The sequence below is a fragment of the Capricornis sumatraensis genome, chromosome 3 (genome assembly GCF_032405125.1).
Source record: "Capricornis sumatraensis isolate serow.1 chromosome 3, serow.2, whole genome shotgun sequence".
Classification (NCBI taxonomy): domain Eukaryota; kingdom Metazoa; phylum Chordata; class Mammalia; order Artiodactyla; family Bovidae; genus Capricornis; species Capricornis sumatraensis.
Genome location: NC_091071.1, coordinates 79,464,794 through 79,481,722, shown reverse-complemented (window position 1 = coordinate 79,481,722; position 16,929 = coordinate 79,464,794). Strand labels below are relative to the sequence as shown.

At 46.5% G+C, this 16,929-nt stretch overlaps 1 protein-coding gene across 1 annotated transcript; it reads left to right on the top strand.

The window, feature by feature from the left end:
* The first annotated feature begins 1,978 nt into the window (after positions 1–1,978).
* On the top strand, positions 1,979–9,599 carry TBR1 (T-box brain transcription factor 1). The gene is made up of 6 exons (XM_068969218.1): positions 1,979–2,670; positions 3,279–3,433; positions 3,785–3,906; positions 4,488–4,646; positions 5,567–5,628; positions 8,741–9,599. The coding sequence occupies exons 1-6, from the start codon at positions 1,979–1,981 to the stop codon at positions 9,597–9,599; spliced, it is 2,049 nt and encodes a 682-aa protein (XP_068825319.1).
* Positions 9,600–16,929: the final 7,330 nt, after the last annotated feature.

Here is a 16,929-nt window from a genome sequence, read left to right as displayed (position 1 = left end):
GGCGTCCTTTCCCTCTGGGAGCGGCGGGGGCGAGGGGAAGGCAGATACACTCTCGGAGGAAGGCAGGAGCTCCACCGGGCGGAGGCGCCCAGGCCAAGCCTCCGGCACGGAAAGAGTGTGTCCCCCTGGGTTACGCGCCAGCCTCCGCGCTCCCTGGGTATCCGGGCGGCTCCCCCTCGTGATCGCCAGGGTGCTGGGGAGCCTACTCTCGGGGCGCTTAGAGACCTTAGACAATGGAGCCGAGCAAGGCGGCTGGCCTAGGGCCGAGCGCCGAGCGCGGGGGTGGCTTCTCCCGCCGCCGGCTCCCGCGGTGCCCCGCCTGGAGCCGGCCCGCCAGCCAGCTTGCGGGACCGAGCCGAGCTCCGGCGCTGCGCTCCTCCTGGTTTCCGCGCGGCTCGGCCGCCCCAGGAAAGCCACAGGAGGGCGGGCTGGCGGGTGCCCGCCACGCGAAGCAGCTTTGGGCGGTGAACCCTCTGCTGCTCTTGGCTGTCTGGTTCGGGCGGAGACTGAGTTGCTCCGTGGAACCAGTACCATGAGATCTCTTCTTACACCTCGGGGTTGCTTTGGGCCTCGTGCTATCTATTTGTGCCAACATCCTTTTAAACTGGTTCTTTTCACTATCCCTCTTTAAATTCTTTCTCATTTTAAAATTATTGGCATGGATTCTTTTTCTCCCCTCCAGATTATATAAACATTACACACACACACACACACACACACACACACACACACACACGAGTCTTCCATAAAGATCACTGTGTTGACACCACTTCCACTCTGTCTCCCCAGATCAGCGCTTCTAGCGAACCCATTTGCGCGAGGACTCGGCTCTTTCTTTTCCTGGCGAGGCTTTTGAACCTGTCGCCAAGGCCGTACCTCGGAGAGAAGGAAGTGCAGTGGGACGTGAGGGAGGCATGGCGCCTGCCCCCAGTTAGATGCTCTTCAGATAATCTGCGACCAAGCTCGCTGATTAAATATTTAGGAAAGACCTCGTAAACATCACTGCAAATACATTAAGGCACTTCAACCCGACAGCTTATGATTATTTCAAAACTTAAAAAGGAGATCATTGATTGTCACTGTTTCTGTGCTCAACCAAGAAACCGAATCTTCCCGAGGTGGGTGGATGGGGTGGCTGAATTGCTTTTCTCCCCCACGACTCCCCCTTCCCGCTCACTTTCATGGCTGTGGCGCTCAGTAGCAGTGATTTATTTATTTCTGTATGGAGTTAAAAGGGTGTGCGTTGGTGGGGGTGTTCGTTGAGGACACGCAGGACCTGATCACAAAGGACTGGCTCAGGTGTCTTGTGCTTCTGTATTAACTGGAAAAGACAGACTCTGGAACTTTTACAGGGCGAGAAGAGGCCACCGGCTCGCGCTTTGTATACTTTGCACTTGAAATCGTTACATTCAACTGAATATTTGGCTCATTCAGATCCGAAAAGTCTCCTAGCATCGTCGAATTCCCTCCTCCGCCCCTCAGCTCCAAAGGAGGGGGAGGGGGAAGGTAGGAAATGTTTAGTAAATTGCACATCTTTGAATCTTCCTAAAGCAGTGGTCACAAAGCTTAAAGGTGACACAACAGTGCTCACGTAAAACCAACACACATTCCCCACCCCCCTAAACCAACAATAAAATCATCCCCTTCAATTTGCCATGATCGCTGCGACCAGGAGCCAGGTGATTATCCTAATTAATGTCTATCTAATTAAATTACTGTCAGCAGTTAACCAATGGCAGGAGCCGTTTCATCGGCTGCACAAGCAGCAAGATCAAAAGTGAGCCTTTTCTGATTGCTGCATAGTGTCAATTGGCCAATCTCTTCTCCCAGGGAAAAAAAAAAGTAAATCAAACCTTTGAGAAGCATTTGCTGGTTGAAGTGCTTTCTGTCTAGTGAGGGGGTCTGTGGATTTCTAGTTTATGATAAATAGGACTTTAAAAACCAGGGACAGGAGGGCGAGTGTTCAGGTTCTAGAGCTATGCAGCTGGAGCACTGCCTTTCTCCTTCTATCATGCTCTCCAAGAAATTTCTCAATGTGAGCAGCAGCTACCCACATTCAGGCGGATCTGAGCTTGTCTTGCACGATCATCCCATTATCTCGACCACTGACAACCTGGAGAGAAGTTCACCTTTGAAAAAAATTACCAGGGGGATGACGAATCAGTCAGATACAGACAATTTTCCTGACTCCAAGGACTCACCAGGGGACGTCCAGAGAAGTAAACTCTCTCCTGTCTTGGACGGGGTCTCTGAGCTTCGTCACAGTTTCGATGGCTCTGCTGCAGATCGCTACCTCCTCTCTCAGTCCAGCCAGCCACAGTCTGCGGCCACTGCTCCCAGTGCCATGTTCCCGTACCCCGGCCAGCACGGACCGGCTCACCCCGCCTTCTCCATCGGCAGCCCCAGCCGCTACATGGCCCACCACCCGGTCATCACCAACGGAGCCTACAACAGCCTCCTGTCCAACTCCTCACCGCAGGGCTACCCCACCGCCGGCTACCCCTACCCACAGCAGTACGGCCACTCCTACCAAGGAGCCCCGTTCTACCAGTTCTCCTCCACACAGCCCGGGCTGGTGCCTGGCAAAGCGCAGGTGTACCTGTGCAACAGGCCCCTTTGGCTGAAATTTCACCGGCACCAAACGGAGATGATCATCACCAAACAGGGAAGGTAATGCTACATTCTTGGCTGCCGCTGCTCCGGGCGCGGCCGGGGGGCATGTGTACCCGGGCTGTGACCGCCGCGGCAGCGAGGATTTGGGGTCGGGAGCGGAGTGGAAGGCGCTCTGGCGCGTCCTAGAGTTGGCTGGTGTTGGGAAAACGGAAAGTGGAAGGTATAACCACTGCGGTGATGTCGGGGAACGGGGCGGGGGGGTGGGGGTTCCCGCTCTAGAAAGGTGGTCGGAGAGCCAGTCAGTGGCCGGAGAAAGGAGAGAGAGAGAGGGGGAGAGTCCTGGCCTGTGGCCGGGAGATGGGAGGGAGGCATCAATGCCCGATACACCGACAGGTGGAGATTCGGGTCGCCAACCTCGCTTTCTACCTGGGCAGTGATACCTGCCGACTTTCCATTCCAGTTCATCCGCCGATCTCCCAGACTTCAGTCCCTCTTCTTTTTGTCCCCCACCACCCTATTTCCAATCCAGCAAACGTTCGCTCATCGATGCTGAGAAAATAAGTTTTGCTTTGCTATCTGGCGCCGCGCTTCTTGCATTTAATCTTTAACATTTATGTTTTTTTTTTTTTTCCCCTTGTTGTCTCCCCCCTCCCTAATTTAAATAGGCGCATGTTTCCTTTTTTAAGTTTTAACATTTCTGGTCTCGATCCCACGGCTCATTACAATATTTTTGTGGATGTGATTTTGGCGGATCCCAATCACTGGAGGTTTCAAGGAGGCAAATGGGTTCCTTGCGGCAAAGCGGACACCAATGTGCAAGGCAAGTCCTTCCAATTAACACGTCTTCCTGACACTTATTTAGGTGAGAATGATTAATTAAAGCCTTTGTGGACTGGCTCGAGCGACTTTTAAAACGATCGGCCAATGACTTCTAAAAGGAAACTAGGAGGATAGGGGGAGAGAGCGACGAGAAGGGGGAGGATTATGCAAAAGCTATTTTAATCATTCCCAGTTAATAGGAAGAAAGCGCGGCCTTAAAAAAGCCCCAGCTAACGGGCCTTACAGTGGAATAAGGGGTGTGTGTCTGTGTGTGTGTGTGTGTCCTGCGTGGTGAGGAGTTGGGACTGGGCAGTGCCGCGGGCACATGTAAACAACTTGTCTCTTTCTCTAGGAAATCGGGTCTATATGCATCCGGATTCCCCCAACACGGGGGCTCACTGGATGCGTCAAGAAATCTCTTTCGGAAAATTAAAACTTACAAACAACAAAGGAGCGTCAAACAACAATGGGCAGGTCAGTGGCTCAAGCGCTCATTTCTCTCTCTCTCACACACACACACACTCACTTATACACACTCGTTCCTGCCTAAGATCCAGTTCATCACTTTAAACTAACATGAGGAACGACACATGTGTCTTTGCTTCATTAAAAAGACTTTTTAAAAATTCTATTTCCGTCCTCCCAAATTATATTAAGCTACAAAGTTGTTCTTGTCCCCCCTGCCCCCCTCCCTCGCCCAATTACCGAGTTCCCAACCTTCACAAGTACAAATATTTGGTTGATTTTGAGAAGGAAACGCGCAGGATCTGCAGGTTGTGAAAATCTTTGTTGCTCCTTAAAGGAGAACTGGGAGAAGGGCCCTGAGAATTGGGCGGTCGGGTTCGGTTTTCCTCTGGTGCTCGGGCGTTGCGTGCTCCGGAGAAACGGGGGCAGGTCTGCTTCCGCCAGCCAGTCACCAGCTGGGCGAGGCCCGCGGTCAGTTTCCCGGGGCGGCGGGCTCCTCGCAGACTCCACACGGCCCGCGGCTCACAGCCCCATGCGGGCAGACCGCACTAACGTGCCGCCGGGCGCTTCCCTTTCTTCCCGCCGGACAGATGGTGGTTTTGCAGTCCTTGCACAAGTACCAGCCCCGCCTGCATGTAGTGGAAGTGAACGAGGACGGCACGGAGGACACCAGCCAGCCCGGGCGCGTGCAGACGTTCACTTTTCCCGAGACTCAGTTCATCGCCGTCACTGCCTACCAGAACACCGATGTAAGGAGGCCTGGGGGCTGGGCGCGCGGCGGGCGGCGCAGGCTTCCCCCGGCCCGCGGCGGTACCGGGGGCCATCCCCGGCTCGGGCACCAACATCCGCCACAGCTGGCTCTGCTGTACCTTTTAAGAGTAGGGCTAGGGGCCTGCTGGGCACTTCCCTGTATACCTAACCGGTGGGAAAACGCTGCCTATTCGTCTCCGACGCGGGTCACCGGGCCACCTTCAAGGTGACCAGGATTTCTAGAGCCTCTTGGGAATTTTAATTTAGTTTTCAAACGTCAGTTTCTGGGTGATCGAAAGAAACGCACATTCATGATTTTAAAACTAAAATAAATCAAATTACTGGGGACTATGGAGTGAGCTTCCTAGCACTCATTTGCAAGTTTGCAAAAACTTTTTTTACTACTGTTGATTTGACTACTAGAAGTGATAGTGTTTCTTTTAAAACAGGAAAATATAATAAATGAAAGATATGCATTTTTCAATCAAAACTGATTTCAAGATGCAACTTGTGGGTTCTTCAAGTTGTGTATTAGAAGCAACTAACAAATATGATAAAGCATTTAAGATAGGCAACATTTTTTAGGAATGAATTCAAGTGCCCCTTAAAAATTTTTGCCTAAGTGTATTTACATAACAAGCATTTTTAAAAATGAGAATTTTGAACCAGTTTAGGACACATGGGAGAGCTAATGGAAAGCTGTACTTTAGTTTTAGTCACCATTAATTTAAACATAACTTTCATCATACTTTTTTCACCTTTCCACCCATTCCCTCAAAAATTTCAGTTAAGGAAACCTTGCTATTTAATGAAATTGTAGGCCTTTAGCCCCTGTAAAAAGTGGCAGATGACATATTCTTAAAACACCCAATCTGCTTTGTATAAAAAATAAAATTAATCTTTTTTTCTCTTTTTCCAGATTACACAACTGAAAATAGATCACAACCCTTTTGCTAAAGGATTTCGGGATAATTATGATACGTAAGTAGTTTTGTACCTTTCTTCTCAAATTTGTGGAATTGGGCTTTGGGTCAAAGGTAGATTGTTTTGTACAAGGCTTTTGGAAGCTAGAAAGTGTGAAGACAAAGTTGTTTTCAGGGTTTTCCCTTTCTTTTTTGATGGTCCTCTTCTCTCTGGCGACCTGGCTTGGTACTTCTGTGTTTTGGGTCAAAGGTTTCCTCCACCTATATTTAGCTTTCATATGAATTACAAAGTTGCTGGCGTGAACCCTGGGGCTGGCTGGCTGGGGAAGCTGCCCTGGTTCCCGGTTCGGGAGTTGTGTGTGGTGCTGCAGATGCTCAGCTCAGATTGTCTGTGTCTGAAACCGCCGGATTCTGCCTGAAAGTGCATGTGGCTCTGGCAGTTGTTACAGTCTCCTTGGCATATGTGACTTTTATTTACCCATTTCCAAGTTTTGTGTAATAGCTTTTCCTGTGCAAGTTTACCATGGACTGAATAGAAATGTGCACCCACTACAGGCAAGCTCACGAGCACAGCTGATGGTGCAGTCATTTCAGGCTTTGGGAAGGACCCAGGTGCTGTTGCAGTGTATTATTTATGCTTTGAAAGAAAAATATTTCCTCTTTTATCATTTGTATCTAGGTGTGTTTTAATTAAATGTGCTGGTTTCCTTTTCTCCAGGCCTCCCTTATCTATCTCCATTTCTTGCCTATCAAAATGCTGTCCTCTGGGGGCAACAGTAGGTGTAAACTGAACCTTTCCTGGGCTTGTTCTGGTGTTCTCTCAATCAGAGGCTCAGAGCCCAGGTACAGTGCTGAGGAGTTCACAAAGAGTTATAGGGCAAGATCTAAATCTGGACTGTGGGGATCCCTTCACTTTTCTCTGACCATAGAAGGAAAGGATACATTAATTTTAATTTCATGGCTTGCATTAAGTGCTGGGGCTAGAACTACAGAGTTGAAGCTATCTTTGATTAGGAATAGATTAAATTTGTGGAGAAGACAAGTGGCTCTCTCCAGGTAGATACCAAACTTCCCTCCTGATATTTTTATAACAAATTGAAGAGAATCATCAATAGTTATACACTGTAACTATAGTTATACACTATAACTATATAGTTATACACTAAAACTGTACAGTTATACACTGTAACTGTCAAGTGTATCCCTTAAAATTTATCCAAAGGAAGCAAGCCTCATCAGTATGATTCCCCAGGAAAAAAAGAAGGAAAGAAAAACTTGGCTACTCTAGTCCTTCCTCACAATCTAAAAAGGTGGGCTCAGCACGGTGGAAAGCGTGTGGCCCAGGAGACCAGAGATACTGGTCTCTGTACTAGGGGGGTCTTGTAGATTTTGAGCTTTTAATTCTGCTGCGAACATCTGTTCCAAAGCATTTTATTTTGCACAAATCAATTCGGTAATCCCAAGTGGGTTAGAACCTGGATGGGCATATAAACTGTATCTTTTGCAGATTGTTTTTTTTTTTTTTTCTTTTCCTTTTAAATGTGGTGGTAAACAGAGAAGATATTTGCACCTTGCTGGTTATGTTCCCTTCCTGCCTCCCTCTACTTGTTCTTATTTGAGACTGGAATTAAGTTTCAGGAGGGAAATTTTGTTCAGTCAGCAAACTGCATCCGAGCAGCCACGGCATAACCCTCATCTGTCCCTCTTCTGGCTGACTTCTGTTGGAAAAGCCACTTCTGTTTGATTCTTAAGTCACTATATATTTATCATAAAAAGCTTCTTTAGCTATACAGATGGCTGTCTTAGAGATTTATGGCTTAGAGTAGAATGGTTTTTGACACTCTCTTTCCACCTTACGTTGGTTATTTGGGCCTGGCTCACTTTTGGAGAAACAGAGAAAGCAATAAAGAGTTCAGGGGGACCAGGGTGTTTGCTTGGCCACTCACTAGGGAATCTCCTCCCCAAAGTATTGAGGTATGACAAGTTTCTCTTTCAAAACAGTCTGTTGATTAAAGATTAAAACATTTATGTGTGAGTTAAAAAAGGGAGGCATGTGTGTGATGTGTATGAGAAAATAGGTCTACCAGTCTTGATCCAGTCTCTGGTTCCTTCTCAATTCTAATGGGATCTTATAGGCCACTGTGGGGCCTAGAGTGAACCTTTGATTATCTTATCTAAGGTAATTCCCAGTAACACAATCACTGTCTATGGTTGGGCAAGTTATTTAACTTTCCTTTGACTCAATTTCTTCATCTGTAAGATAGGATAATAATGGTACCTAACTTGGAAAATTGTGATGGTTAAATAATGATCTGTACAGCCCTAGACAAGGGTGCCTGGAACATGGTCAAGTTGTATGAGGATGAGCTGTTACCAGTGGGAGATTCTTGGAGGAGGTTGATAATTGTACTTTTAAGAGTTTGCCCACATTTTTTTTCCTTTATTTTTTTTAAACCAGTAACAAATCAAAAGCTGGGGAGAGAAGCTCAAAGAATAATTTTCCTCTGTAAAATAACTTTATTGATTGATGACTTTATTTCCACATAGTAATTCTAGTTTGTATGGTTGAAGGGGTGGTTAAAGGAACACACAGGGGAAAACAATAGTAAGTGCCATGGAGGCTTCCAGCAGTAACCCTCGGGTCTCAGAAGACTGTCCAAGGCCAGTCTGATGCTCACTACCAGGGGGGTCCCCGCGTGTGTGTCAGATGGAAGAAAGTGGTCTTAAAAGGATGGAGTGGGTAACCGGTTTAGAAATTTCACTCAGAAACTCTCACCGCAGAAGAAGGGCCCACTGGGAAAATGACACCTGAGCCCCTGGGCAGACCTGCCTCAATGTGTGCACATATATTGGAGAAGTGGGTGAGCATCCCCTGCTGTGCTCTTCTCTCGGCCCTCTGTGCACTTGGTGAGAGAGCTCAAGAGAGGAGCGAAGCCTTCCTCTTTATCTGTATCAGCTTTAGGTCCCTGAATGGACAAATCGGTTCCTTTATAATTTCACGATTTATTTTGGAGAGGATGAAAGTCTGTGACCTTTTGTCTGTCTTTATCCTGGACGGCAGGTTACACGTGGAGAGTGTGGGGGTGGGCCACCAGGGGTGGTCTTCTCTTTAGCGCCCCCGAAAGGACCTTGCGCCACCCTTCGGTTCTCTCTCTCTCCCTCCCTCGCAGGATCTACACCGGCTGCGACATGGACCGTCTGACCCCTTCGCCCAACGACTCCCCGCGCTCGCAGATCGTGCCCGGGGCCCGCTACGCCATGGCCGGCTCTTTCCTGCAGGACCAGTTCGTGAGCAACTACGCCAAGGCCCGTTTCCACCCGGGCGCGGGCGCCGGCCCCGGGCCGGGCACGGACCGCAGCGTGCCGCACACCAACGGGCTGCTGTCGCCGCAGCAGGCCGAGGACCCGGGCGCGCCGTCGCCGCAGCGCTGGTTTGTGACTCCGGCCAACAACCGGCTGGACTTCGCCGCCTCGGCCTACGACACGGCCACGGACTTCGCGGGCAACGCGGCCACGCTGCTCTCGTACGCGGCGGCGGGCGTGAAGGCGCTGCCGCTGCAGGCGGCTGGCTGCACGGGCCGTCCTCTCGGCTACTACGCCGACCCGTCGGGCTGGGGAGCGCGCAGCCCACCGCAGTACTGCGGCGCCAAGTCGGGCTCGGTGCTGCCCTGCTGGCCCAACAGCGCCGCGGCCGCCGCGCGCATGGCCGGCGCCAACCCCTACCTGGGCGAGGAGGCCGAGGGCCTGGCCGCCGAGCGCTCGCCGCTGCCGCCGGGCGCCGCCGAGGACGCCAAGCCCAAGGACCTGTCCGACTCCAGCTGGATCGAGACGCCCTCCTCCATCAAGTCCATCGACTCGAGCGACTCGGGGATTTACGAGCAGGCCAAACGGAGGCGGATCTCGCCCGCCGACACGCCGGTGTCCGAGAGCTCGTCCCCGCTCAAGAGCGAGGTGCTGGCCCAGCGGGACTGCGAGAAGAACTGCGCCAAGGACATAGGCGGCTACTACGGCTTCTACTCGCACAGCTAGGCCGGCCCTGCCCGCCCCGGCCCCGCGCCCCGCCGCGGCCCGGCCCCTGCCGGCTCCTCGCGCGTCTCCCCCTGCGCCTCCTGCTCACGCCCCACCTCGCGCACTCCCTCAGTTTATCTGACCCTCGAACACCGTCTGCAGCGAATTAGTACAGGTCTCCTGAGTGTGATTTTAACCTTTTTTTTTTTTTTTTTTGCACAGCAGTTTCTGCAGTTAGCGCACCGACCTTCAACTTGGCTGTAAACCTTTTTGGTTTGCCTACTTACTCTCCTTCTGTGAAGTTATCTTAACGGTTCCCCTCCCCCTCGTCTTTTTCTCACCCTCTCCTTGTCTTTCTCCTCATGAAACTCTTCACCTTTAGGAGACCTGGGCAGTCCTGTCAGGCAGCAACGATTCCGACCCGCCAAGCCTCGGCCTCCCCATTAACCGTAGGATGTTGACTGTAGAACCTGGACCCACCCAGCGCGTCCTTTCTTATCCCCGAGTGGATGGATGGATGGATGGTAGGGATGTTAATAATTCTAGTGGAACAAAGCCTGTGAAATGACTGTATATAGTGTTAATTTATTGTAACGAATGGCTAGTTTTTATTCACATTGTCAAGGCACAAAACCAGTTCATGCTTAAACTTTCTCATTCATTTCTTTTCCTTTTTCTCCAACTCCTCCCGTCCCTGAAAATGTTTTCTTGTGAGATTATTAACAGTATTCTAAGAGGCTCTGGAAACTCGAAAGACTAGATAATGAAGAGTTTCTCACTTCTTCTCAATCCACTGCATGAAATAACTACCCTGTGCCCTATTGCACACAAATAGCTAAGGAGAATTTGACCAAACACCTGTAAAGGATAGGTGTCTGTTCATAGGCAAGTCGATTAAGTGGCATGATGCCTGCAAAGCAAAGTTAACGAGTTACATGTTTTTTTCCCCCTTCCTTCTAAATAGAATAGCTCGACATCAGCAATATTATTTTGCCTTATTTGTTTTTCCCCAAAGTGCCAAATCCATTACTGGTCTGTGCAGGTGCCAAATATGCTGACAAACTGTTTCTGAATATCTTTCAGTTCCCCCCTCCACCTTTATATGCTGTAAATCTTTGTAATGAATATTCTACTAATGATATAGATGACTGAATTGTTGGTTAACTATAGTGTAGTCTAGTGAAGATGAATTGTGTGAGTTGTATATTTTACTGCATTTTAGTTTTGAAAATGATTTCCCCGCCACCTAGAAACAGCTGAAATTTGACTTCCTTGGGAAAACACTAGCATTAATGCAAGTAAGACTGTTTATTCCCCCCTCTAAGTCTTGTTATATTTGATAAGGAGCACTGATCCCCCTGAAAATAGATTAGTAGAATTTCTAATGTTGTGTAGCAAACCTATACTTTTTTTTTGTATTTTAAAATTAATGTGAAATATGCATCATACACAATACTCAATCTAGATTCCAGTCCATTGGGGGGATTTTTTTTCCTAATAGGAATTCAGGGTCTAAACGTGTGTATATTTTGGCTCTTCTGTAAATCTAATGTTGTGATTTTTATATTTGTTTCGTTTTGTCTGTGAACTGAATAATTTATACAAGGACACACTCCATTGAGAAACGTTTTGTTTTTTGCTCGTTTGTATTGTCTGTGTATAACAAGTAAAATAAATCTGGTAAAACTCTATGGTGTTTGAAAGCAGTTTACAGTTTGAAAATTTAATTAGAGGTGAATATTTTTAAGGGCTGAGGAAGAATAGCCTGTCTCTACTCCAATATGGGGCAGTCTGTGTAGTGGGAACTACATCTCATTTTCCTCTTAAATTTGTTAGTATACCACTACCAGTAATTACTTTTTTCTGTCTTATTTACACCTACTTAGTTCCCTGTAAGTCGAGTTCACTTTGTTACACTTTTTTTTTTTTCCTTCAGGAAAATGTACACGCTTTCTTATATCTGTAAGTAGGAAATAACATGAGCAGGAAATGGAGGGTCTTTAATAAGAAATTAAGTATTTCTTGAAATTTCACAAAGTCAAGAGGGAGGCTTTGGGCAAGAGAAGAGTGTAATTTAAATGCTTGTCAAAATAGGCTGTTGACCACAGCTTTAGTCTGATGTTGAAAATTCTGGTCTTTAAATACAAGGCCTTGGAGTTGAGTGGTGAATCTGTAAATGAAAACACAGAATGGCCTACATTTCTTGAGTGGATTATTTTGGGGGGATAGGGAGGGGTTGGAGTAGGGAAAGTAATCATAGAGCAAACTCATGAAAGGTCGATATTTAACCAGTGAGCTTAAAACTTGCTTTAGGACGTATCTGTGGGGCTCCACTCCATCTCTTCTACAGAGAATTTCCAGCGCCCATTCTGCCCAAGCCAGGTCACCATCCCTTGAGAAAAAATGCAGAAATGTGGATATTCCAGCTGGGAGGAGGCTAGTTGCGTCTTAGTCAAGGGGTCCATTGAGCTCTCTTTTGCTCTTGTCTCCAGAGAAGGAGATCCAAGAAAGGTGGAAAATGGTCCAACATCCTTGTTTGGCCTAGGCCAGTCTCAGGTTATGGGGCGAAATTTACCACCACCCAGAGATGGTCCTGTATCCCCTTTGCAATTTGACAGATGCAAAGAGGCTTCAAAGTACCAATTAAAATGAACATTGGAGGGGGGAACAAAACCGATTTGCCTTCCTGGGGGTAATCTGGCCACTAGACGGCGTTCCGCCGAGTTTTGTCTGCCACATAGAAAAGCGATGACTGATTTTCCTTTGTGTTTGTTTCTCCCGGATCACACCTAAGAACTAAACAAGAGGACAAAAAGTACAGAACAGGGGGCCTGCGTGGCGAGTGAAGTGGAACGGTGTATTCTTGTAATCATCCCGTGGCCTTGCGCTCCTGCGACCTCGGTGCCAGCGAGCAGGAGGCGCACGTGCAGTCGGGAGGCCCGGGGGTGCCCAGGCCGAGGGCGAGGGGCTGCGGAGCCGCCAAGGGTTCCGGGGAGTGAGCCTGGAGGTCGGAGCGCGGCGCCGGGCCAGGCCCGCCACCCTCGGGCCAGAGTCACTGCGAGCAAAGGAATCGGTGTCATGTGCGGAAACGAAGCTCTTAGAAGCCGAGGATAGATTTCACAGGAACGTAGTGCCTTGTACTGAAAGACGCACTTAGCTGCTATTAGGAAGTACTTAAAAAAATTGGGGAGGTCGTTTTCCTTGCAGCTCGGCACCATCTGCTGTGTGGACTGAGTCAGCGTGAGGTAAAATTGCAGCTCCGCGCTCCTCTCGGAGGCAGTGTGCTTTCCTGTCCCTTTCAAGCATGATCGTTTCTCCTGGCTTCCAAGGAGTCTTGGGTGTCTAGTGAAGTGACACTGTCAGTGTGTCTGAGAAGCTGCTGCTGTTTCAAGGAAATCAGAGTGTTTTGGGGGAGGGCTTGCGGGAACCAGAGTTCGCGTCCCGGGTTAGATTTCGAGTTGCCTTTTTATCTCCCTGAGGGTAGGAGTCAGGGTAGGGACGGAGAAGGATGACGAATCCTCCCCGTAAACTGCAGATTTTCTGTTTTCAAAAGTGGCTTTTCAAAAAGAGAAAGGAAGAAAAAAAGACGAGCGTGCGGCTTTTTATTCTGTCTCAAGCCTTCCCGCCACTCGCGTCGCGCGCCATCTTAACTCCTTGCCCACCAGCATCTTGGGGCCGAGCGCGGCGGGCCGGCGCCGCTGGAGCCCAGGGATGCTGCGCCCTTGGGGCCGAAGCCGCGGGGTCAGGGCAGCCGACTGGCGGGCACTGAGCGCGCTGTGATCGAGGGCATTCGGGATCCCAGGCCGGCGGGGACGGACGTCTGCACGAGCTCGGGCTGCCGTGCGGCGGCTCCGAAGGCCTGGTCCCGCCGCGGAGCCTGGGCCCAGGCTCTCTAGCTTCGCCGTTGGGTGGGCGCGCTGCTTTCTTCTGGCTGTTCCGGCCGCGGGTTCCAGGCCTCGAGTCCAGACAGGGATCCAGGCCGCGGGTCTAGACAGGGGGCCCAGCGAAGGTCCAGACCTGGAGTCCAGGCGGTTCTCCTGTTCCTTCAAGAGCCTGGTCCAGCGGGGCTCCCGGCCTCGCCTCTAGCCTTGGGTGCGGCCCTCCTGAGCATGTGGCTCCGCCAGAACCAAGCCAGGCAACCTACTAGGATTTAGGACATGGAAGCCTTTTTAGGCCTAGGGGAAATTTACTGGGTTTCTTTCAAAAAAATCAGGTTTCTGACTCTTTAGGACTGACTTACAGCCCCCCGAGCTCTTAAAATGTTGTAATTTAGGATCTAGAGGCAACTTTATGAACCATCTTCCCTCCTGCACTTACATTTTCTTATAAATCCTGCTGTTAAACTGGTTTACTTAGGACCCACTTTTTTTTTTTGGTGATGTTAAGTATCTCTTCTTTTAGTACTGAAGCCTTCAGGGATGTTGTACTTTCTGTTTGGAAAAAAAGCCTTGTTAAATAGATGTCGTTACATTCCTGGAGAATGTAAAATGCATTGTAGCAATATTTGGGCAAGTACTTGTGTCCATAGTGATTTTATAAAATACTCTGCTTGTCCTCTGATGCAGCGCCTTTTCTGTGTATGAGTTCTTTTATCATGTATATGTTTTAGCCATGAAGATAGGAAAAATCACAGAGCTTATGATCTTGTGTGAAAACAGACCAGTCTAGGTCCCCCAAAGGAAACAGTAACAACTATTTTTATTTTTAGAATTAAAACAAAAAAACTTACTTTGAAGAAGTCAGCAGCTTTAAAGACCAATGATAATTCAATTTTTAAGATATTTAATTTACTCTGGTGTGTGGGCAATTGCTTGGTTGATTTCAATATTTTAAAGAATAAGTGTTCTTAATATCAGTAGAATCAATCTTTTAAAAGGTGGCTGAGAATTTTTAAGCAAGTTGAATCTGTATTATTTGTTGAATTTACAATCTGAGTGCAAGATTTACTTTTGGGCAGTTAGATTTTCTTTTGCCAGAACAAGATATGTTTCTCAAGGAAGACAGAGACAAAGTAGGCAGGATTTTAGATATTGCATTATACTTGATTTAATTCTGTTGCTTTGAGATTTGTGTCTTCCTGGTTCTGGTCTTAAGCTTGTAAATTAGGTTGCAGCATATTTAAAAATATATTCACTTGAAAGAAAACCCCATTGCTTTCACAATAAAGTAAACTTGATGGTGTACAAGTCACTGGTTTCATCTGAGATGATTATATCTGCCTTGCATGTATTTTACACCCACAGTATGGTTTGCAGCAGTGTTCAAGGCATAGCGTGAAAAATTTGATTTGAATAGTTCCATTAAAGCAATGAAAAAAAAAAAAAAAACCATGGCTTAATAGACCTTCTAGTGATAGCTCCCCCTCTTACTATGCTAACTCTGAAATAAATATGTGATCTAGTATTAGGAACATAGCATTTATAAAACCCTTGCTGGTAATATTTAATTTAATAAACATACAAACTGTGACATTATTAATGCGATGAAGCTTGTACCACAAGCTGATTCTTTCAGGTTGTTTGATGTATTACTTATCACTAGATTCCTTATAAACATATGCTGTGATTTATAACTGGTACTTATATTAAAATTATTTTGGATTTTAACTCAATACTATATGACAAGGTACTCATTATATATATAAATCATTTATACTTGTATATCTTGGCAAATCTTTTGAGGAAGAAGAGGGAATTTATGAAGGGAGAGCATCTCTAGGGCTATATCTCTGGTTATTTTAGGTAATATAGTTATTTTGTTCAACTATAGTAGGAAAAAGTATAAGATTAAGTTTTGGGGCAAGAGTTATACTTATTTAGTATATATATGTCTTGCCTGGGAAATCTCATGGACAGAGGAGCTTAGTGGGCTACAGTCCATGGGGTTGCCAAAGAGTTGGACATGACTTAGTGTTGAATAACAACAAAAACATGTCTTATATTTGTGTGTTATATATGTATTCAGATACACACTTAAGTTTCAAGAAATGGCAAATTAATGGAACTTTCGGATTGAAAGGATCTGCCTAGCTCACATTTCAACTTTTAAGATGTATTTGTCTTTTATTTTGTCATTCCTAGTATGAAGGGGAAGGCATTTTTCAATCTTAGGATAATTCAGAAGCAATTTTTTGGTTCTCAGTTAATTCAGTCTCATCTTAAAAGTTCAAATTTAGCAAAGCACATGTTCCCTTGTTCATGCCAAGTGTGATAAAAACTAGTCGAAAAATAAAACTATTGCAAACAAGTAGAGCACTGCACTTCACTGCATTCTGTACAGGCCACATCATTTCCAGGTTTGATGTCACTGCCTACTGGGCTGCCATTTGTGGGTACAAGTAAGGCAGCCTTTGAAAGTTGATAGAAGGAACTGATATTTCAGATATGTGTGTCTCAACTGTGTTTGTGTGTTTTAAATATCCTTTTTGAATAGTGATATGCACACTTGCGAGCATTCAAACATTTGCCGTCTTCTATCAACAAAAGGTTATTCTTTATAGGCTCCAGGATGTTTTTCTCACTCTGCATTGGGAGCTCTTTTCTTTGTATCTAAAACGAATTAGCAAAATCATCTCTCCCACTTTGTAATATAGTCAAGTTATAGACTATTCTGTGTAATTATAACTTCTTAATAGTTTAATCTTTCTGTTTACAATATTAGGCTATCACACATATATATTTTAGCATCCTTGAACTTCAATGGATGAAGTACGTGTTATATAGATACAGTTTAGGCCATCTGCAGTCATCAGTGATATTTTATGAGAGCTTCTCAGTTGTTATATAGATTTCTATTATTCTGAATAGCTCACTTAGGAATTTACAAAAGATGAAACTGTTATTTCAAATAAAAAATGTTTCAAAGGTGGTTAGTACTTTTATAGCCTGATTTGTTTATTTACCTAAAATTTTATGATTTTGGATGTAATTTTGTCAGATAATAGCAATGTTTACCACTCAGCACCATCCTGAGAAAATAGAAGCTGTAATTAGGACTCACCCTTTGCTTTCGCAGTTTATTTACCTGCCACAGAATGCTATATATTTTGTTCAAATGAAACTTTTTCCTACCTCTGCCTTGATTTGCTATGTATATATGTGTTTAATATTTATGTATGTGTATATGTATATACATTAATGACTGCATTCTAAATAATTTTTAGAGCTCACTCACCTTTGGGATTGATTCTTAGTTGATACTCATATTCTGCTTTGTTCCTGTGAAGAAAGTCAAAGAAACATACTGACTTCCTCCTCAACAAATTTGTTCTTTCCTCCTCCAACTCTTCTGTCTTTCTGACACTCATTTTGCCCTTGTTGACTCTCTTGCCAACAACTTTTTAAAAAAAACT